The sequence below is a fragment of the Callospermophilus lateralis genome, chromosome 10 (genome assembly GCF_048772815.1).
Source record: "Callospermophilus lateralis isolate mCalLat2 chromosome 10, mCalLat2.hap1, whole genome shotgun sequence".
NCBI classification, from domain to species: domain Eukaryota; kingdom Metazoa; phylum Chordata; class Mammalia; order Rodentia; family Sciuridae; genus Callospermophilus; species Callospermophilus lateralis.
The window spans coordinates 129,772,410-129,796,110 of NC_135314.1; the positions used below are offsets into that span (position 1 = coordinate 129,772,410).

The 23,701-nt window shown below is 39.2% G+C and overlaps 1 protein-coding gene and 1 pseudogene across 1 annotated transcript; both read right to left on the bottom strand.

Moving 5' to 3' along the window:
* Positions 1–5,242: 5,242 nt before the first annotated feature.
* Positions 5,243–7,637, bottom strand: LOC143407955 (small glutamine-rich tetratricopeptide repeat-containing protein beta-like; annotated as a pseudogene).
* Positions 7,638–16,201: 8,564 nt separating this feature from the next.
* On the bottom strand, positions 16,202–17,888 carry Iqcf2 (IQ motif containing F2). Its single transcript, XM_076867082.2, has 3 exons — positions 17,871–17,888; positions 17,606–17,689; positions 16,202–16,576 (listed from the first exon to the last, which is right to left on the bottom strand). The coding sequence occupies exons 1-3, from the start codon at positions 17,886–17,888 to the stop codon at positions 16,202–16,204; spliced, it is 477 nt and encodes a 158-aa protein (XP_076723197.2).
* Positions 17,889–23,701: the final 5,813 nt, after the last annotated feature.

The following is a 23,701-nucleotide window of genomic DNA, read 5'->3' on the forward strand; positions in this document are numbered from 1 at the left end:
CATTGCTCCAGTGAGGCCTCCGAGCCCCACTGGGAGAAGGGGAAGATGTTACAGGTTTTCAACTTTTTCAAAAAGTTTTGGAGCAGGTTAACTAGCAAAATCAGCATGTTCAAGTTCACACTGTGGTTCCTTTTAAAACTCTGAAGGAGCTGAAAAACGCTTGCTGTACTTATGATCCTAAGTTACCATTTGTTCAGAGTTTAATTGAGTCAATCTGTAGTGAGCCACTAACACCTCATGACTGGGTTACGCTAGCCAAAGTGTGTCTGTCTGGAAGTGATTTTTTATTATGGAGATTGAACTGGACAGATTGATGCAATCAACAAGCTGAAAGGAGTCACAGGCATGGTTTTTGAAGCTCCTTTAGTGATGTTAACTGGATCCGGACCATTTGCAGATTTAGAACAGCAAATAAATTATGATTTGCTGATTTATGATCAAATTAATACGTGTTCTAGAAGAGCCTGGAGAGAACTACCAAATAAAGGTGAAAAAAATTTGGACTTTAGTCAGATTCGGCAGAAACCAGAGGAAAAATTCTTGTATTTTTGTGGCACGCCTTTACCAGGTGGCTAATAGGACCATTGGTGACTCAAATGCTTCAGAGGTTTTGGTCAAACAATTGCTTTTGAAAATGCCAATGAAGTTTGTCAGGAAATCATCTGACCCCATTGGGAAAAAAAGAACTGTTGCTGAATTTATTCGCCTTTGCTCTGACACAGGTCTAATGCAATTGCAAGGTTTGACTATCACTGTGTCTTTAAAGCAAGTGTTACAGCCTCAGCCTAGGAGGCACCATTTTTAAAGGTAGTGTTTTAACTGTGGTAAAACAGGGTGCATGGCTAGGGACTGCGGTCGCTGCGTCACCAGGTAGAAACACCACCTGGTTCGCGCCAGCACCATTGGAAAGGTGACCATATGGCATGGGAGGCTCCACAGGCTTGGCAGAGTGGCCTGCTGCCATTTGTAGTTTCACTTTGTTTCACCACTGCCAGGAAACTGCAGGTGGGGCCTGCCTGGCCCGCCAAACAGTCGGGGACTTATAGTTTACACTGGAAGAGTTGCTGCAGACTCACAGTCAGACATCATCAAGCCTAGCCCAGCTGGCCCGGCATTACTATTCTTCGGGGATGTTTCTGCCCCAGGGGCCGAGAGCTTTCGACTATGACCAGCCCTGGAACTAATTTTAAATCCTGAAATGGGCCCACAACCTGTCCCTACCAGGATTCATGGGCCACTACCACCAAATACCATAAGCCTAGTTTTGGGAGGAAGCAATTTAACTCAAAGAGGAATCCAAGTATTGCCAGGTGTTATTGATTCAAATTTTGAAGGAGAGATTAAGATCACAGTTCAAACAGATTGCATTACTCATCTTTCTCCAAAAGATGAGTTAGCACAATTAATATTCTTGCCTTGTATCTCTGCCAATGGGCTGGGTAAAATCCTGACTTCTGGGTCCCAGGACCTGGAATATTGGGCTCAATTGGTTAGACAGGAGCGCCCTCTATTGGATCTTAAAATCAACCATAAAAATTTCAAAGTTGTGCTTGACAACCGAGCGGACAGGCCAGTAATTTCTAGCAGGTACTGGCCAAATAAGTGGCCTTTACACATTGCACCTGCCAGCTTTGAAGGGATTGGTCAGATTTCTCAAACTGCACAGAGTGCTCAATATCTTCGATGGGAGAATAAAGGTGGTAACTCTGGAATTTTTAAGTCTTGTATCCTAGACTCTTTGCCAGTAAATTTATGGGGTGGAGATATTCTAAGCAGCCTGAGTTTGTTATTAATAGCTCCAAATTCCACTGTGTCACCTCAGGGACTTAATCAAAAATTTATTTCTCCTAGGAATTTGAAGGGAATTCAAAAGAAGGGTGTTTACCTATATATAACCCAGTCTCCCCAGCAAAGACTAATTTATTCACCCAGTCAGAATTTTTGGCAGGGGCACTGACCTTCTTCCTGGCCCAAAAAACAGAAGAAAAGATTAATTGGCTTTCAGAAGAGCCAATTTGGGTTTGTCAGTGGCCCTTAACAGGGGAGAAACTTAAAATAGTCAGTGTGTTGGTCCAGGAACAACTTCAGGCTGGCCATATAGAACCTACTCTCAGTGCCTGGAATTCACCCATTTTTGTAATTAAGAAAAATCTTGTTGCAAGATCCCAGGGCAATGAATCGTGTTATCAAGCTCATGGGAGCCTTACAACCAGAGCTTCCTTCTCCTACAGTTATTCCTTGGGATTATCATCTAATGGTGATATATTTAAAGGATTGTTTTTTTCACTATACCTTTGCATCCAGATGACTGTAAAAAATTTGATTTTTGTGTCCCAGCAATAAATTTTAAAGAACCAGTTAAGAGATATTGCTGGAAGGTGTTACTCAGGGTATGTGTTATAGTCCAACTCTTTGTCAAAATTTTGTGGAACAGGCAATCACACCTGTGAGGGAGAAATTCCCTGATGCATATTTTATTCACTTTATGGATGATGTACTTTTAGCTCATGCTAGTCCAGCTGTACTTTTGAAAGTCTTTGCTCAATTACTACAATGGGTTTGTGCATAGTGCCCCCAAAGCTGCAAAAACCATCTCCCTTTTGATACCTTCATAATATAAGGATGCACAATTTGTCCTCAAAACTTACAAATAAAGGTCAAAGGATTGCATACCCTTAATGATTTTCAGAAATTATTGAGTGCTATTAATTGAATAAGACCATCTTTAAAACTAACTACTGCAGATTTTTTTTTTTTGAATTTTAATATTTATTTTTTAGTTATCGGCGGATACAACATCTTTGTTTGTATGTGGTGCTGAGGATCGAACCCGGGCCGCACGCATGCCAGGCGAGCGCGCTACCGCTTGAGCCACATCCCCAGCCCACTACTGCAGATTTGAGTCCCTTGTTTCAGATCTTACAGGGGAATCCTTCTCCAACTTCTCATCAGCTAACAGCAGAAGCAAGAACGGCTTTAAGAAAGGTTGAATTTGCTATTAAAAATGCTCAGCTACCAGAATTAACCCACAGGAGCCTATATATTTATTAATATTTCCCACAGGAACAATATGGCAATCATTGGGAGTTATTGAATGGCTCCACTTAGCTCATTCTCCTCAAAAGTCATTGACTCCTTTTCATGATTTTGTTGCTTGGTTGGTTATTAAAGGCAGAATGCGAGTTTTATAGCTGGTTGGATCAGAACCTAGTATTGTAATCATCCCATTTTTCTACTCAACAGAATGATTGGCTTTTCCAAACTTCCAATACTTGGCAAATAGCGCTAATTTCCCTGGTCAGATAGAAGGTCATTATCCTCATGATAAAAATTATTCAATTTGCCTTAGTAACTACATTTATTTTTCCAAAAATTATGCAGGCACAACCAATAGATGGAGCACTGATATCCACTGATGGCTCCAGCTCAGGTAAAGCAGGTTTTTATAGCCATGTTCACACAGAGGTAATACAAACCTCATATACTTCTGCACAACAAGCAGAACTTCAAGCTCTCATTTGTGCTTGAAGTCATTTTGCAAATGAGCTGATTAATATTTATTCTGATAGTTTATATGCAGTTGGAGTTACAAAAAATATTGAAACTTCAACTTTTGGGTATACACCATCACCAGAGTTATTCAATTTGTTCCATACTTTACAAAAGACAATTCAAATGTGTTAACATTCATGTTTTATAGGCCATATACAGGCCCACACCAATCTCCCAGGACCTTTATCATCAGGTAACGATAAGATTGGTAAACTGGTTGCTGTTTGTCAGTAAATGTCTTTGTATGACTGTGCACATGCTTCACATTCTTTGCATCATCAAAATGCTTCTAGTTTATTATAAATGATGGTGGAATGTGATGATTATTATTATCCAAAGAACATGTATAAAGACATGAATTGGTATGAATATACAAGAGATATGAAAAATAGTCCTGTATACAAATAAGAAGAATTGTAATGCATTTTGCTGTCATATATAAATTTAAAAAAGTAAGAGCACATTGGTAGCTAAATATTATTAAGAGGTCAGAAACCAAAAGGCTTGTTTCAATCCATTATCTTAAAACATAACTATTTCCAGACTTGCATGGTAACTATGCTGTATTATGATTCATGATATTAAATTTAAAATAATGCTTCTAGCTTGCATAAAAAATTAAATATTACTAGAGAACAAGCTCGTCAAATTGTACATCAATGCCCACAATGTGTTATACACATTCCATCTTTACCATCTGGGGTAAATCCTCATTGACCACCAAATCAGTTATGGCAAATGAATGTAACCCACATTCCTCAATTTGACAAACAATGTTATGTACATGTAATTGTGGATACTTGTTCCAGATTTATCTTTGCCACAGCCCATGCAAAAGAAAATACTCAACATGCTATTTCTCATTGCCTAGCTACTTTTGCAGTATTAGGCTGTCCTTTGAAGATTAAAACTGCTAATGCATGGGCTGAGGTTGTGGCTCAGTTGTAGAGCACTTGCCTAGCATGTGTGAGGCACTGCGTGCAATTCTCAGCACCACATATAAATTAAAAAATAAGTAAAGGCCCATCAACAACTAAAAAATAATAAAAAGACTGATAGTGCACCAGCTTATACTAGCTCTTCTTTTCAGCAGTTTTGCCAACAGTTTCGTATTGACCATAAAACAGACTGAGGCAGATGGTTTGAAAGTTCAATGCCAATCTGGGTAATTTAGCTAGACCTTGTCTAAAAAATAAAATAAAATAAAATAAAAGGATTGGGGATGCAGTTCAGTGGTTGAGTGCTTGCCTAGAATGTGTGAGGCAGCCCTGGGCTGTAAGAAAAAAAAAATATATATATATACACACACATTTATATATATATATATATATATATATATATATATATATATATATATATATATATTCTGCTATTAAGTCTAATATACAAATATGATGATAAAAATTTGAAAATAGAATGATATCTCAGTGATATATTGGCTCTGAAAGCAATTGATCATTTCCTTTCAAAAAGAGTCACTGCATGTTCATATCTGCTTGTGATAAGCCTATTGTTTAAATAGATGTGTTCTTTAAGAATGTATACAAGAGGGTTTCCTCCATTATTTTTAAGCCTCAGATACAGTGCTTTATTGTTGTTTTGTTTATGTGTTTTTTTTTTTCCACTTCTGTCTATAGCGAGTATTAGAGTCACAAACTTTTTGCATTCTGGGCTAGGGTCCCTGGTCAAATCACAAGTGTTCTTCAGTGCTCCTATTGAATGATCTGCTCCAGATATAATTCTCAGATGCTCTATAAATTCAGGATTCTGTGGTGATATCTGCTGATCAAACTTTCAGTCCCGTATGGATGAGTCCCAGATAGGCTGGGTAGGCTCTGAAACCCAGAAACAGGTATGCAGTGGCATTTGTCATCATTCCTGACATTAGTTGTTGAACTTGAAGGTTTTGCATTAAACTTGCTGCCATGCTAATGAAAACTGGATCATTTATCAAGCTAGCTATATCAAAGCTCAATGCAGTTAACTCTCTTAACCTTTGTTCTATGTTCAGATTTGACTTATGGGAATCATTTTCAAGGTCAAGATATAATGCTTTTGATAATTATAACTGTTTCTTCAAATTTATTCATGGCAATGAGGGCAAACGCCATCCTCCTGTAGGCCTTTGCTATACTTTGAATCAATTGCTATTGTTTTTCTCATAATCTTGTTTTTGTCATAATCTTTACTGCATCTGTGTAGTAAATTAATTCACTTTGGGCAGCGATTCTATTGCAATAAGAAACTGCATTTTGTTGTGTGGAATGATCCACTGCAGCAGTGTGATTTCCTTCTTTCATATGGTTATTATCTTTTTTTTAATAAGATATAAGTCTCCAGATCCACACATTTTTTGTTAATTAATATTAAATATTTATTCACCCAATTCCAAAATTCTGGATCATTTGTCCTTCTTACAACCCCATGTAAAGTGAGTACAAACTGGTGCATCTTTGAAAGGGTACTTTGGAAATATCCAGCAAACTTTCAAATGTGCATACTCTTTTTTTTTTTTTTTTAGTTGAAAAGAAAATAAAATTTATTAACAATTTTCAAGTATACAATATGTAGTTAACTATAATTACCATGATGTACAACAGATCCTGATGACAAGATTCAGTCTGAATATGGCCATAGTTGAGGGGAATGGGGATGTTTGTGATTTGAACCTGGCATTACAGTTAGTGAACTTGCACAAGGATACCCTCTCAAATTGGCCTTCCTAGGTCCTAGGTTCCACTGGGGTTTTACAACTTCCTATCAGAATCCCAAAGCTCTCACAATGGCACTTTTGCCTATGATTGGTTATTATCTTTATCTTTTCTTTCTTCCTTTTTTTCAGTACCTGAGATAGAATTCAGTGGCATTTTACCACTGAGCTACAGCCCCCACCCACCCATTTTATTTATTTATTCATTTATTTTTATAATAGGGATTGAACTTGGGGTCACTTGACCACTGAGTCACATCCCTACCCCTATTTTATATATATATATATTTTTTTTTTTAAATTAGAGACAGGGTCTCACTGAGTTGCTTAGTGCCTCGATTAAATTCCTATCTTTTGCCTCCAAGCCGCTGGGATTACAGGCATAGGCCATCATGCCTGACTTATTTTATTTATTTTTAAAATATTTTTTAGTTGTAGATAGACACAATACTTTTATTTTTATTTTATTTATTTTTCGGTGGTGCTGAGGATCGAACCTAGTGCCTCACAAATGCTAGGCAAGTGATCTACCACTGAGCCACAACCCCAGCCTTTATTTTTTATTTTGAGACACAATCTCATCTAGTTGTGGAGGCTGGTCTCAAACTTACTATCCTCTAGCCACTCAAGTAGCTGAGATTACCCACTATGCTGGGCACGCCTTTATCTTTTAGTTGGTTAGCTTTTCACACATCTTCAGGCACTGGGTGTGAGAGAGCCAGAATGTCATTCTCTTTCTTTTCTTTTGTTGATTCTTTTTAGTTTTATAAATCACAATAGAATCCATTTTGATGTAATTTTAGAAGCATGGGATATATCTTATTTTAATTAGGACCCCAGTCTTATGAATGTACACAATGGTGGAATTCACTGTGATATATATATATATATACACACACACAAGGAAAGTTATGTCAGATTGATTCCATTGTCTTTCTTTTTTGTATCCCTCCCCCTTCATTTCTCTTTGTCTAATCTACTATTCTTCACCCCCAACCCTCCTTGTGGGCTAGCTTCCACAAATCAGAGAAAACAACAACCTTTGGTTGTTTGGGATTGGCTTATTTCACTTAGCATGATAAGTCTCCAGATCCACACATTTCCCAGCAAATGTCATAAAGTCATTCTTTTTTTATGCTTTGGTAAAATCCATGATATATATATACCATAATTTATCCACAGAATGTGATTCTTACAGAAGGATTTGTAAACATTTCTGTCAAAGGTTGGGAAACTGCTAGATATGTGTCTTCTGGGCTGATCTTTAAAACCGCAAGCACTGAATCGCGACTTTCAGTTTGTGGGAAGCATCCATCTGACTTTGCTCACTCAGGAAACAAGTAACTGCATAAACTAGTTGCCTGATAGATGACATTTTAGAAGCTTAAACACTTTCAGGCTAGAGGAGCAGAGATGACAGCTCATGCCAATCAGTCTGCCCCTTCATCCTCAGGGCTTGAGCCTGGCTGCAGATCACAGGACTGCCTGCTGCCACCCACTTAGCCCAACCAGCTGCCATTTCCCCGAAGTTTGGACTTTTTTCTCCTGTTGATTTGTAGGTGTTCTTTATATATTCTGGGTTTTAATACCTTATCAGATAGGTATATATAATTTGCAAAGGTCTTTCTCCCATTCTGTGGGTGGCCTTTTTAGTCTACTATTTTCATTCTTGGATATACAGGTTTTAAATTTTGATGTAATCCAGTTCTATTTTTTTTCTTGCTGTGGATAGGATTTCCAAAATTATGCTGAATAGAAGTGGTGAAAGGCATCCCTGCCTTCACCCTGATCTTAGAGAAAAAGCTTTCAGACTTTCACCTTTGAGTATGTTAGTTGTGGGCCTTTCATGTGTGGCCTTTATTAGATTGTGCTGATTACCTCTTTGCTGATTTGAATGTGATTTGTCCCACTAAACTCACGCTGAGGCTCAATCCCCTAATGCTCTGTCAGCTGGGCTAAAAGAAAGTCTAGAGAAATTCTGTTGTTTAACACAACCTTCCTGAGGTGATTAAGGGATGTCTGTTGGGCATCAAGGCAGTGCCAGTGGATGTCTGCCATAGTCAGGTGTGGGTTCTTATATTTTTTTTCTTGGGCATTGACTCCTATGTTTGGTACCGAAGCTCTCATAAAGGACACAAAACCAGAATCAGTCACACACCTACTGTCAGGTCCTAATAAGCCTGGTATTTAGGTTTAGGCTGTTGGCACAACAGTGTGACTCCTCCCCAGAGGTGACACCTAGGAGCATCCCCAGTATGCCTGATGTGCAGGATCCCACTGTCTGCCAGCTTCCAGGTGTGAGATTTTCTGTCTTCTATTTGCATATAGATTGCCTACAGAGAAAGAAAGAGCCCTGAGGTGCCCTTCATTTTTAAGTAACCTATTCATGGTAAGGAGGCATTGGTGTTCACTGGCCAAGACTCATTTTTGGTATGGTTGCATAAGCCCATACAATGTTGCTCATGAAGATCCTACACAGAGGACTAACAATAGTCTAGTCATTTTCATCATCAGCCCTGGGAGACCTCTTGTCCATATAATCAAAGGAGCATGACACATCAAAGTACTAGCCCAGCAAGGTTTCGTTAGTTGTGGTTATGGCATTTTGCCAGAGTCAGGTTAAAACAGGGCATCTTTGGTTCCCTCCCATATAACAGATACCAAATTCTCACTTGGTAAACCAGGGCTTGGTATACACTGTGATGTTAGAATGTTGGTTGTGTTAGTCTACTTTATATATCTGTAACAAAATACCTGAGACAATCAACTTAAAAATAAGAAAGATGATTTTTGACTCACAGTTTTGGATGTTTCAGTTCATGGTTGATTGGCTCCACTGCTTTTTGTTTTTTAATATAGGGGATCATTTTGACATAATTATACAAGCTTAGAATATAATTTGCTCAATTCAGTCACCAGCACTTTCCCTTCCCCTCACCTACTCCCTCCCCATTCTCTTTCCTCTGTTCCACTAGTCTTTCTTCTTTTTACTTATAATTTTAAAAAATCAGTGCATTACAGATAAACCTAAAGGTAAAATTCACTGCGGTATATTCATGTGTACATAGAATAGTTTAACCAATTTAATTCCACCATTCTTCCCTTTCCCTCCCCTCCTCCTCCTCCCCCCTCAATTCCTTTCCTCTACTGATATCTCTTTTATTTTCATGGGATGCCCACATTTCCCCCCTTATTTTGGTCTAGCTTACATGTATGAGAGAAAACTTCAATCCTTGATTTTTGGGGTTGGGCTTATTTCGCTTGGCTTGATGTTCTTCAGTTCCATCTGTTTACTAGCAAATGCCACAATTTCTTTCTCCTTTATGGCCGAGCAAAACTCCATTGTGTATATATACTACTTTTTTTTTTTTATCCATTCATTTGTTGATGGGTATCTGGGCTAGTTCCATAACTTGGCTATTGTGAATTGCATGCCATAAACATTGTTGCGGTTGCATCCCTATAGTATGCTGATTTTAGACCTTTTGGATTTATACCAAGGAGTGGGATAGCTGGGTCATATGGAACCTTCAATCTTCATACTGCTTTCCAGAGTGCCTCATTGCTGTTTGGTCTATGGTGAGTCAGTGCCTCGTGGGAGCACATGGTGGGAGAAGTTATTCACCTCATGACACTCAGGAAGCAAAGAGAAAGAGAGACTGGGGCCCTTAAAGGTCCTGTCCCCAAAGATCTAACTTCCTCCTACTTGGCTCCACCTTTTAAAGGTTCCATCCCTGTGGACTGGGAAATCAAGCCTTTAGCATTTGGACCTTTGGGGAACACTTCAAATCCAAACTATAGCACAGGTGTATCACTGACAGGATGAGAGAGCACCGTGATGGATTGAGATTCAAGATTTCATCAGGTTACCAGAGGTAGCCACAGCTTGAAAGAGCCTAAAGAAGGCACTTCAGGTCTCCTCTGGAATGTCCCTGTTGAAAGACCAGATTGATAGGGTAGTGTCCCTTTTCTCTCTCTCCTGGGGTATCAAGTGTTTTCCACCTATTGGGCAGGGATTGAGCTGCTTTGGTGTATACTGGTCTGTCTCGGTCTGTCTCAGCCCTGAGATAACTACCTCTGCACACACCCATTATCTTTGTTGCTTGACACTTTGGGGCTCAGTCATCTAGTCCAGCTTTGTAAACCTGACATGTCTTATAATGTTGCCCACCTAACTGGAGAGAGAACATATTCCTGGTGTCACTGAAGGGACCCTAGCACTCTTATTCTCCTTGGTTCTATTTGCCATCCCCTTGAGATCCCATAGAGTGGGGGGGGGGCACTGGGAGAAGTATCACCTTCAGATAAGAGTTAGAGGGCCCTGTCTTGGTGGCCTGAACCACAAGTCACCCTTTTCCCCTTCCAGGCAATAAGTTATTGCCATAGTCTTGTTTCCACACAAGGAATCCTTTGATAATCCAGTCACTCAGTTGCCATTCTTCCAACAGGAATAGTCAGTAAAAATGTGGCAAGATATGGCAGCAGGGCAGGTGTGGTGGTGCATGTCTGTAATCCTAGCAGCTCAGGAGGCTGAGGCAGGAGGATCGTGAGTTCAAAGCCAGCTTCAGCAAAAGCAAGGCGCTAAGCAACTCAGTGAGACCTTGTCTCTAAATAAAAATACAAAATAGGGTTGGGGATGTGGCTCAGTGGTTGAGTGCCCCTGAGTTCAATCCCCAATACTCCCCTAAAAAAGAAAGATGTGGCAGCCTGGCCAATTTCATTGGTTGGATTTGGGTGTACCCAAAGAACGGACAGGTAAATTTGCAGCATTCCATGTGGGGCTCTAGCCGTAAGGTGCTCAGTCTCCACTAGTACCCCAAAACCAAGCAGATATACTGCTCTTCAAGAGGAGTGTATCTGGTGACTGCTTCAGGCCTTCAAAATATAAGAGGCTGGTGTACCTCAGTGACAGTTTTCTGTTGCTGCAAACTGCAGTCATCATGCATGGATGTTGAGGACACCTATCATTCCATCAGGCTAGCAGGTTCTAAAAGTTCCATAGACAAAGCATGGGCCATGGCCTATGGAATGGTTTCCAAGGCCTGCTGTTACAAAGGCTCTATTTATAGTCGATGACTTTGCTGGTCACCTTGTCTAAGGGAGCCAAAAGAACACCCAAGGTAGGGTACATGCTGTTCCCAGTACTCACAGAGGCCTAGTAGCAGTTGGGCTTCTCTTTTATTAGTGGGTACCTCTAGGGCAACATTTTTTCCTTGACTATATATGGAGTATTTCTTTGGTTTCCTGTCCACATGGCCTTGGCATGCAACCTGAGGTGGTCCATTATTAGTCTTCAGGCTCTGGAAGCCTTTTTTTTTTTTTTTTTTTTGATGAGCCAAACTGGACTATTAGATTATGGGTGATTATGAGTTGTAATATTTTTATCTGTAACTAGTCCTGGATTAACAAAGTATGTCTTTTTTTTTCTTTTTGGTATGCACTGCTTCTTTTGTTGAATAACCCATTGAGGTTTAGGCAGGAGTGATTGCCACTGTTATGGCTCAGATTCTTATCTGTGGATGGTCATACACCCTCAGGAAGTGGTGATGTTGTAGGCACCACCAATATCTACAATGCCTTCAGCAGTGGAAATCATGGTCACCAACATCTAGAATGGCCCAAAGGTTCCTGCCTACAAACAGATAAGCACCAGGGGTCATTGTACTTTTCTCTAAACCTCTTGACATCAGTTTAACTTTTCCGTTAAGGGGGCTTGGAAATATCGTCATGTGGATTACATTATCTAAAACCCCCAGAAAACTTGAGTTTTCCTTTCTTATCTTGACTGAAGAGCATAGGGCCACTAACTTCTGCTGCGGACCCAGAGATCTTGGTTCTGTTTCCAGCTGCTATGATAATACCCTATATGAAGAGGCTCTTGTTAGACAACCACAGTGTTTCACTGAGCCTAAACCTGTTCACATAACAGTAACTTTATACAGTGGACCTTCTTGAGGGCTACACAAATCTCCTAACATTGCACATTGCAACTTAGTATATAACTAAGGAATAAACTGTATAGTGTTGCTAACTCTGTAACCTGCTTGTGATACAATGAACAATATGTACTAACCATGCCAATGAACTACTGTAACCTGTTGATATAAATAAAGCTGGCAGCTCCAAGAGCAGTCTTTGCTTTGCTTCTGCAGCTCCCTCTATCTCCTTTTGGCTTTCCTTGCACTTCATCTGATATGGGATTTGAAAATATCTTCTACCATCCTATAGTTTGCCTTTGCATCCTCTTAACAAAGTCTTTTATAAAGCAAAAGGTCTTTCATTTTGATGAAGTCCAACTTTTCTGGATTTTGCTTTGATGTCAAGTGTAAGAACTCTGTCTAAACATACTGCATTTTCCAAAGGTCTATTGTTTTACATTTTATATTTAAATTGGTGATCCATTTTGATTTTTTTTTTTTTTTTTTTTTTTTTTTTTGCATTATGGTGAGACTTAGGTCAATGTTTATTTTTGGGGTGTGTATGGATATCCAGTTGCTTTAGCATCACTTGTTGAAAATGCCATTTTCTTCCATCTAATTACTTTTGCCTCTTTGCAAAAAAAATCAGTTAAGTATATTTGTGTGAGTTTATTTCCGAGTTCTTTGATTCCATTGGTTTACATGACCATCCCTTCATAAAACAAATTTTTTTTGACTCCTGTAACTATCTACTAAGCCCAATATCGAGTAGAGGAATTATCCCTCTTGCTTTAGTTTTTCCTCTAAAGATTATTTAGCTAACACAGGGCTTGTGACTTTCCATATATACTAGGTAATTTTATGTGTCAGTTTGATTGGGCCATGGGATGGCTGGTAAAACATGATTTCTAGGTGTCTCTGTGAGGCAGCTTCTGGAAGAGATTAGCATTTAAATTGGTGAGTAAAGCAAATGGCTCTCTCTAGTATGTGTGGCCATTATCTAATCTATCCAGGGGGCCTAAATAGAACAAAAATGTGCAAGAAAGTTAAATTAACTCTGCCTTACTACTTGAGGTGAGACATTAGTTCTCTGCCTAAGTGTTCCTGGTTCCCAGGCTTTCAGACAAGAGGAATCTACACCAAGGGCTGTGTGGCTCTTAGGCCTTTGAAATATGTCATTGGCTTTCCTGAGTCCCCAACACATTGATGGCAGATCCTGGGACTTCTCAGACTCTAAAATTATGTGATTCAATTCATTATAATGAAGCTCTTCATATTTGGATGATATAGAATGAACATGAAATAGAATGAACAACATCAACAACAAATTTTATATATATATATTTGTTGTGATCCTCCTGAGCCACTGGGATTACAGGCATGTGCCACAATGCCCAGCAATTACTGTGAATTTTGAAAGATATAATAATATTGTGATTCTACTTTCACAAATATCTCATTAATATATTAATGAGATATTTTTAATATTTAATATTTAATATTAATATAATTAATATATTAATATATTCTAGCTGGGAGCAGTGGTGCCTGCCTGTAATCCCAGTGGCTTAGGAGGCTGAGGCAGGAGGATTGCGAGTTCAAAGCCAGCATCGTCAACAGTGAGGCACTAAGCATCTCAGTGAGATTGTTTCTAAATAAAGTAGAAAATAGGGCTGGGGACATGGCTCAGTGATGAAGTGCCCCTGAGTTCAATTCTTGGTACCCCCACCCCCAAATAATATAGATGAAATCGTGTAATTCCTGTTTTTTTCCTTTTAAAAAATCATGTTTCAATAAGGAAGGAGCAGTCAACTCTGCACCCTGCCTCAGAGAGGATGCATAAAGGTAAGAACAGAGAAATAACTATCAGATTTGGCCAGATGGAACATTCATGATGTTGATCAGTGCAGTCCCAGTGGAATGAAAGGGAGACTAAAATGGATTGGAGAAAAAAATAGGAAGAATAGAAACAGATCTAATGGCAGCACATTTTTTTTTTTCTATGAGGAGAAGTTATGAACTAGAATGAAGATTGGTCTAGGAAGTATTTTTTAAAGATGGGAGAGGTTGATACTTTGGATAGTGGGGCTTTGTAATTGGGATCAAATGACTTGAGAAGGCAGCAGGGTGATTTTATCATTGACCAATGATAAAGGCCTTTCATTTATTCAGCTGGTCATTGAATGTAGTGTGGGTGGTCCAGATGCAAGTGGGATGGAGAATGAGTTGTTAGGAAGAAGGGGATCTAGTCTGTTCCATTTCTCCAGTTGAGTGGGTGGTGACATTATAAACCAAGTTCAAGGGGAGAACTTGGAGAGGAGATGGTATGAATTATTCAACCCATACAATGGAAATGCAGGCATGTGAGAAATTTATTGGGAAATTTGTCCAGTTAAAATATGAAGTCCTAAATATAGACTGAGACTGCTTTATGGTTGTTTCGTTAAAGCTATGCTCTGTTATTCTGCAGGCATAGAACAGGGAGATGGTTGGATTCATCCCATACATGCTTACAGAGAGGGAGGGAGAGAGGAGATAGAGATGGCAGGGGGGCGGGGGGGGGGAAGAGGGAGAGATGTGTGGGAGTGGGGGTAGAGAACCAATGGAACTCAAATTGTGCAGGGGAGAGATTACAACAATTAACCACAGAGTCTGAATTAGATAAAAAAAATATCCAAGTTCATGTCAGGGGTGATGGCTGTAAAAAAAAATGGAACTGTCAATAGATCAGAAGAACTTATCACATCTGAAGAAATGTTCTATTGAGGTTATTGAAAAGGCAAACTAGTAGAAAAGAAGAAATTAGAGAATGGAACATTAGAGAAAGCAATAGAGCAAATTGGACTATTATTGGTAATGATGAGGTGTAGAGCTTCACTGCTCAATGGGGGTAGCCATTAGCCACAAGTGATTAAATTTAAATTAAATAAAATTAAGTGACTATTCCTCAGCCACCCTAGGCACATTTTAGGAGCTCCACAACCTTATGTGGCTAGGGGCTTCCATATTGGATTGGGCAGCTAAAGAATACCTTCATTGGGCTGGGGATGTGGCTCAAGCGGTAGCGCGCTCGTCTGGCATGCGTGCGGCCCGGGGTTCGATTCTCAGCACCACGTACAAACAAAGATGTTGTGCCCGCCGATAACTGAAAAATAAAAATATTAAAAAAAAAAAAAGAATACCTTCATCATCACAGAAGGTTCTGGTGAATAGTGCTGCTTTGGTATGACCATGACATGAGTGGCTGAGGAGGGGAGCAGGAATAGTTTGAGGTGAGAATGAAAGATTTTGATAGTATCATCTTGGTCAATGATAAAATCACTGAGAATTGAGAAAAGACCAGGGAATAGGGACAACAAGAAGGAGCACTGTTTGTTGTACAACTTTTGGGATAAGGAGTTGTAAAGAAAGAATTGAGGTGCCGTGAACTTGTTTTTCACTAGTCACCAGAGTCATCACCTCCTCATTAGCATGCCCGGCCCCAGGACCATCCACTACTAAAGCCAACCTTCTATCCTTCATCTGGGCCCACATGGCACTTTTCCCAGGAGAGTCAGCCAAATACATTGGCATTCTCTCTAGATGCTTTCAAAAGAGGAAACTGAGGCACCCCAGTCTGCAATCAACTCTGATCCCAGGCAAACAGAGAAAAGGCTCGTAGTTCATCCATATATGCTGAGTTTTCAGGCGGATGTCTTCTTGTCTTCTCCATCCCTGGGTGGGAAGAAAGGAATGAGGCTAGGAGTGGGAAAACTTGGATTTCTGGCTCTGTCATATGTCAGGGAAGACTGGGACTTCTGTTTCTGTTTTGACAACAGAGTAAGCAGCATAGGACCATTTCCAATCCAATTCCAGGGTCAGTGGACACATGGAGGAAACTCCGTTGAATTTTTTTTCCAAGGGAGAACAAGCAAGACCTAAGTCTCAAGGTTCCAATTATCTGGGGATACCATAAGACAGACAAAGACCAGGTTAGATGTTTACTGGGGACAGGAGACACAGTGCCCTTTTCCGCCAGTCTCTAGTTGTTGATGATCTCAATGTGGAACTGCAGGTGAGTGGAGGTGATCACACAGTGGCCCCGGAGGGAAGCACATGTCTGGCAGTTGTGGCATTGCCAATGGCACTGAATGACATAAATGGCATTGAGCACCTGGCAGTAGCGCCAGTGGATGCGCCACATGCGAATCAAAGACTGGAGCTTGACCACTGCCCTCTCTCTGCATGCAAAGTCAATCAGTGCCGTCCGTCGCTTCCTCTCTGTCACCCGCATAAGTATCGCCCGCCACCAGCACTGGATGATCCATGCCCTGAGGGCTGCATGCTGCAATGTCCGGCGCACCAGGGTGCCCCGCCACCAGGCCTGGATCTTGATGGCTTCCTTGGTTTGCTTTTTCTAGATGGAGATAAGAGAGACCACTCAGGGAACGTTGTCAGGGGCCTGGGTTCTCTTTCCTAATGTCAGCTTGTCATCCCTTCAGCCCTCTCTTGGAGAGTTCAGGGGAGTTAGCAGGACACCAACCAGGAGCCAGGAGACCTGGTTGGGATCTTTCACTGCCACTTGGGACCTCAGCCTCAGTCACAGTGTCCTTCTCTTGACTACCTCACTAGTGAATAGATCAAGAGAAAAACAATGAGCAAATAGAGAGGTGTAGGAAGGAGGTGAGGGACTTTGTTTCCATCCTTCTCTTCCGGACTTTTTGGGTTTGAGGTTGGCCTCCCAACACGTCAGCCTTGTTTTTCTTTTCTTTTTTTTAAATGAATTTTTTAATATTTATTTTTTAGTTATTGGCGGACACAACATCTTTGTTTGTGTGTGGTGCTGAGGATCGAACCCGGGCCGCACGCATGCCAGGCGAGCGCGCTACCGCTTGAGCCACATCCCCAGCCCGAGCTTGTTTTTCTTTGAATACTTCCTATCTCAAAACACATTGGCTGAGTTTTCTCTGCCACAAGCATGCTTTTTTTATTTTAACATTTATTTTTTAGTTGTAGGTGGACATAATACCTTTATTTTATTTTTAGGTGGTGCTGAGGATCAAACCCAGTGCCCCACACATGCAAGGTGAGAGCTCTACCCCTGAGCCACAGCCTCAGCCCATGCTGTCTTATGTTTTCAGCACCTTCACCATATAATGTGTCTCCCAGTCTTCCTATATTTGGAACATTCTACCTTCTAATTCAGGTCCTCGCGTTCCTGCTTCTAGTCCCTGCATCCTTTGACGGATGCCATTCTTTCCAATTACTCTCTATGCCACAGAGCCAGACCCAGAGAGCCCAGGTTAATAAGGGGACAGACGGGAAATGAGCCAATATTGAGTTGATTGCTGGGTGGTTTATACTCTGAATCCATAAGAGGCAGAATCCCACACCCTCATGTCCTAAATGGTCTGGATTTCTCTCAATTGTGTGGAATTCTACCCACCTTATCTGTCTTTTTCAGTGACTGCTTCTTTTTTTTTTTCTTATCTTTCTTCTTAGTTTTAATTAAAATGAGACGGCCTTCACTCTGTCATGCAGATAAAATGGGAAATGCATCCATTAGTTAAGACTGCTGTTTCTTTCTATGGCTCTGTACACAGGCACGCACGGCTGCAAGTGTCCTTTTCCCCACCCAAGATGTGTAAGGTCCCAGGGTGATACCCACATATCCCATCACCCCCATAGGAAGATCTGACCATGTATCTTACACAAAATTTAATCCCCATGGCCTGTCTCTAGATGGTTCAATTGTCCTGATTTTTCTGCTCCTAAGGCCTGGCCACTAGTAATATGAGTGAGGGGAAAGCTATGAATTCACAATTGCATTATGACATAGGGATTAAGGTATTGGCCATAGAGTTGAGTCTTCCTCAGAATAAAGTCTTCCATGGGAACCCAAACCATCTGTCTACTGCTCTGTCAAGAGATGTGCCAGAGCTCAAGATGGAAAAATAGGGAATAGCCAGGGGTCTTTTAATGTGAAGTTTAACCCACAGTTCTCACTGGTGATCAGTCACGTGACAGAGCAGGAGGAACTGTGGCCACATATCTCCAGACACCTCTCCACTTCCTGTCTTGCCTTGACTCAAGCTTCGGTCCCTCGCTCCACCTTAGGAAACTAGAAAAAGATGGACCAGATGAATCTAGAAAGCAGTACAATAAAGTTTAAAAACTTAAATGGCACAAACAGCAATGAGGAGTAGAAAATACATTTAAAAGGCAGTATTTTGACAAGACTGGTATTACAGAGAAATAATCTCAGAAACCTGGGTGATCTCCATAGGGAGATTTCAATTAATATAAAAGAATATTATGGTTACATTTGAACACTAAGAGAAAATGATTTCCTGGCAAAAGTAACTGAAAATTTCCTGCCAACATTAACTGAAAAAAAAAAATGTGCAAAACTTAATTATTGAGAAGGCCATTAAAAAGCCACCATTAATAAGGCATCAAAACCAGATAGATCCAATCCAAATGTCCAAAACTTATCAATTTAGATATTTCCAATTCTCAAATTATTCAAAGATATTCTAAAAGATAAACGTTTCTGTTAAGCATATTTTGGGGAGCCAGTGTTAATTTCCTGAAATGTCATGCTGGAATTTTGACTATTCATAAAGTTCATAGAGTTGGGGAACAAAGGCTATCTTTTAGGATAACAGAGTTTTTTTTTTTTTTTCCTCCTAAGAACATGGACTGTCTCCATTTGTTTAGAAATTCTTTTATGTCCTTCTATCAAGTTTTAGAATTTTGTCTGTGAAAGTCTTGATTAATTATTATTATTATTTTTTTATTATGCTGGGCACTGAACCTAGGGCCTTGAGCATGTTGAACAGGTGCTCTGTCTTTGAGCTACAGCTCCAGATCTATTTGCAATTATGATTTACATTCCATAAAACACACCATTTAATGGGCAAAAGAACTAAGCAGACACTTCTCAAAATAAGAAACACAAATGGCCAACAAATATATGAAAAGTTGTTCAACATCTCTAGCAATCAGGGAAATGCAAACCAAAACTACACTGGAATTTTATCTTGCTCCGGTGAGAACGGCAATGATCAAGAACACAAATAATAAATGCTGGTGGGATATCAGGGAAAAGATACACTGACACATTGTTGGTAGGACTACAGCCACTCTGGAAACCAGTATGGAGAGTTCCCCCCAAAATAGGAATGGAACCACCATATGACTCAGCTATCCCACTATTTGGTATTTATCCAAAAGAACAAAAATAAGCATATTGTAACGATACAGCTGCATCAATATTTATAGAAGTACAATTCACAACAGCTAAATTATGACATCATCCCAGATGCTCAAGAGTAGATGAATGGATCAAGAAAAATGTGGCATATCCACACAATGGAGTTTTACTTAGCCATAAAGAAGAATGAAAATAATGGCATTTTTCAGTAAATGGATGGAAATTGAGAACATCATGCTAAGTGAAATAAGTCAGACTTAGAAAATCAAGGGTGGAACATTTTCTCTCATATGTGAAAGCTACAGCAAAATAAGGGAAAGAAGGCAGTGGGGGGAGATAGTGGTGGAGAGAATGAGAGGGAGGGAGGAAGGATGGGAAAGGGGAGAAAATATGGAATGTATTTAACAAATTCATGCTATATGCATGTATAAATGTACCAAATGGAATTTCATTTCTCTGTATATGTAGAAAATACCAATAAAAAATCAATAAATATGGGGCTGGGGTTGTGGCTTAACGGTAGAATGCTTGCCTTGCATGTGTGAGGCAGTGGGTTTGATTCCCAGCACTGCTTATAAATAAATGAATAAAACAAAGGTCCATCAACAACTAAAACAATATTTTTAAAAATTAGTAAATAAGAAAAAGGCAGGTCAATAAAGGGAGGGAGAATGGGAGAAGGGGGAGAGGAAAGAAAGGGGAGAAGGGGTGGATATCAAATTCCTTGCATGTAGGATTTTGTCAAAATGAACCCAATGCTATGTATCTCTATAATGAGCTAATTTAAAAATCTACCATTTTAAACAGTAGAATTTAGTGGGTTTTTTTTTTTAAGAATATTCACAGGTTGTATAACTGTTATTCTTATCTGATTCCAGGACATTTTCATTACCCTCCAAATAAACACTATACCTATCAGTAGTCAATCCCAATTATTCTCATATCTCCTCTTTGAGTTCCTGGTGACCGCTAATCTACTTTATGTGTCTATAGATTTGCTTATTTGGGGGTATATTACATCACTGGAATTGCACAAACGGCCTTTTCTGTCTGTTTTCTTTTGCTTAGTATGATGTTTTCAAAGTTTATTTATATTGTAGCAAGTATCAGTACTTCATGACTTACTATTGCCAAATGAGATTCCAAATGATATACCATATTCTATGTATCTGTCTGTTCATTCATGAGCATTTGGGTTGTTTCCACCTTCAGGCTAAATAATGCTGCTATATGCATTTGTGTACAGGTTTTTGTGTGGCTATGTTTCATTTCTCTTGGGTCTATATGTAGAACTTCTGGTCATTTGAGGAACAGATGCACTGTTTTCCACAGTGACTACACCATTTTACATTTCTGTTAGCTGTGTATGTGGATCCTTATTCTTTCATACACTCGTCAGTACTTGTTATTGACTTTTTGGATTAATTATCCTACAGGGTAAGGAGAAGTTTTTCCTGAGGTTTTTATTTTTTTGGACAAGTCATGATGTTAAATATATTTCCATGTGCTCATTGGCCATTTGTGTACCTTTGGAGAGAATTCTATTTAGGTCCTTTGCCTTTTTTTGTGTGTGCGTGTGGTACTGGAACGGAACCCAGGGGGCTCTGTATCATCACTGCGCTACATCCCTTGCTCTTTTTATTTTTTTATTTTGAGGCAGGGTCTTGATAAGTTTCCCACATGGGCCTTGAACTTGCAATCTTCCTGCCCTAACCTCCTGAACAGGTGGGATTACAGGATTGTGTCACCATTCCTGGCTCCTTTGCCCATTTTTAATTCAGCTATTATTCTTTTTATTATTGAGTTGTTTATTCTAAACACATCTATGGTGTGCCAAATATTTCCCCCATCCCATTGGTTGATTTTCTTTCTTTTTTCACTGCTTGGAGAGTGTTGTTTAAAGTGCAGAAGTTTTTAATCTTTATGAACTCCATGAAGTCCAATTTATCCATTTTCTCTTTTGTTCCTTATGTTTTAGGAATCATGTCTAAGAAACTAATGCCTAATCCAAGAACATGAAGATTTACACCTCTGAGAGTCTTATAATTTTAGCTCTTATGTTTAGATTTTTGATCCATTTTAGGTTTTGTGAATAGTGTGGGGACAGGTTCAAATTCATTCTTTTGCATGTAGATATCCATTGTTCCAACAGAATCTGTTGAAAAGATCATTCTTTCATTAAATCATTCATCATTCATCATTGAATGGACTTGGCACCCTTGTCAAAAATCAATTGACCAGGGCTAGGGTTGTAGCTCAGTGGAAGAACACTTGCCTCGCACCTGTAAGGCCCTGGGTTTGATCCTCAGTATCACATAAAAATAAATAATTAAAAATAAAGATATTGGGTTTGGAGTTGTGGCTCAGCAGTAGAGTGCTTACCTAGCACGTGTGGGACCCTGGGTTCAATCATCAGCACCACATAAAAATAAATAAATAAAATAAAGTTATTGTGTCCAGCTACAACTAAAATTTTTTTTAAAAATAAAGATATTAAAAAAATCAATTGACTATAAATACATGGGTTTGTTTCAGTGTCTCTATTTCATAAATCCATATTTATGCCAACTACACTATATTGATTATTTTAACATTGTAAGAAGCCTTGAAATTGAGAAGTGTGAGCCCTCCAACTTTGTTTTCCTTTTTCAAGATTGCTTTGGCTGTTCTGTGTACCTTGAGATTCCATATGTATTTTGGATCAGTTTGCCAATTTCTACAAAGAAGTAGAATTCTACAAAGAAGCTGGAATTCTGATAGGGATTTCCCTGAATCTGTTGAACAATTTGGAAAGTAATGTCATCTTAAGTCTTCTAAACCATGACTACAGGATCTATAAATATGTTTAGTTCTTAGATTTCTTTCAGCAACGTTTTGGAGTTTTTGTAAAAATCTTGTTCTTATTTTGTTAATTTTTTCCCCCTAAACATTGCATTCTTTTTGATGCTATGGCAAATAGAATTGTTTCTTCAGTTTCATTTTTTGGATTGTTCATTGTTGTTGAATAGAACAACAATGTTATTTGTATATCGAATAAAGTTGCAACCTTGGATTTTTTTTCCTAATTTGGATGCCTTTTATTTAATTTTGTTGATTAAGTGTACTAGTTGGAACCTCCAGTACAATGTTGGATGAAAGTGGTGAAGGTAGACAACTGTGTCCTCCTCCTGATCTTAGAGTGAAATCTGCCAATATTTCACCATTAACTATGAGGTTAGACTGGACACAGTGCTATATGCCTATAATCACAGTGATTTGGGAGGCTGAGGCAGGAGGCTCTCAAATTCAAGGCCAGCCTCTTCAATTTAATGAGACCCTGCCTCAAAATTTAAAAATATCAAAAAGGGTTGGGTTGTACCTCAGTGGTAGAGTGCCCCTGAGTTCAGTCCCCAGTGCCACACACATATTCACATGTGTGTGCACATGTGTATACACATACACACACACATACATACATACAATATAGCTTTGAGGTTTTTGTTGGTGTCTTTTACTAGATTGAGAAAGTTATTTTATATTGTAGTTTGCTGAGAGCTTTTACCATGAAGGGGTGTTAGATTTTGTCTAATGCTTTTTCTGTATATTATATTAAAATGTTTGTGTTTTTCATTTACAAATAAATGTGTACCAAAGACTTGACAGCATTCTCTCTAAATCTAAGGGGTTTTAATGCTGTCTTTTTGCTTAATAAATATTTGCTTGCCTAAATAGCTCCCAAATTGTGTGGATTATTAAAAATGGCTAAGTAGGGGCTGCAATTGTGGCTCAGCAGTAGAGAGTGCTCACCTAGCACCGGCGGGACCCGGTTTTGATCTTCAGCACCACATAAAAATAAATATTTTTTTAAAAAAATGGTTAAGTATACAAAAACAATTTTTGTTTGTTTGCTGTTTTGATTTACAGGACTATATGAATCAAATTGAAATCTGTTAAGGTCTTAGGAAAAAAAAATCTTTTTTTTTTTTTGTCTTTGTCTTTTATCAGTTTGATTACGTGTCTAGGTGTGAATATGTTTAAGTTTATCCTATTTGAAGCTTGTCAAACTTCCTGTATAATTTTTTTTATTAAACTTGAGAATTTTTTTGTCACTATTTTTTTGAACATTCTTTCCCTTTCTCCTCATCTTCTCTGGGCACTTCCATCATGTGTATGTGAATAGGCTTGAAGGTGTGCCACAGGTCAGTTAGGCTGTTAACTTTTCTTCATTCTTTTTTTTTTTTTCTTTTTATTTCTTAATCTGGATGAGTGTGGTGGTACATATCTGTAATCTCAGCTACTCTGGAGACAGAGGCAGGAGGAGCCCAAGTTCAAGGCCAGCCCTGGACA

Coding starts and splice junctions, on each gene's coding strand:
- Iqcf2 (XM_076867082.2), bottom strand. Junction 16,577..17,605: donor CACTGAAAAAGACAGATAAG/GTGGGTAGAATT, acceptor ATCTCCATCTAG/AAAAAGCAAACCAAGGAAGC.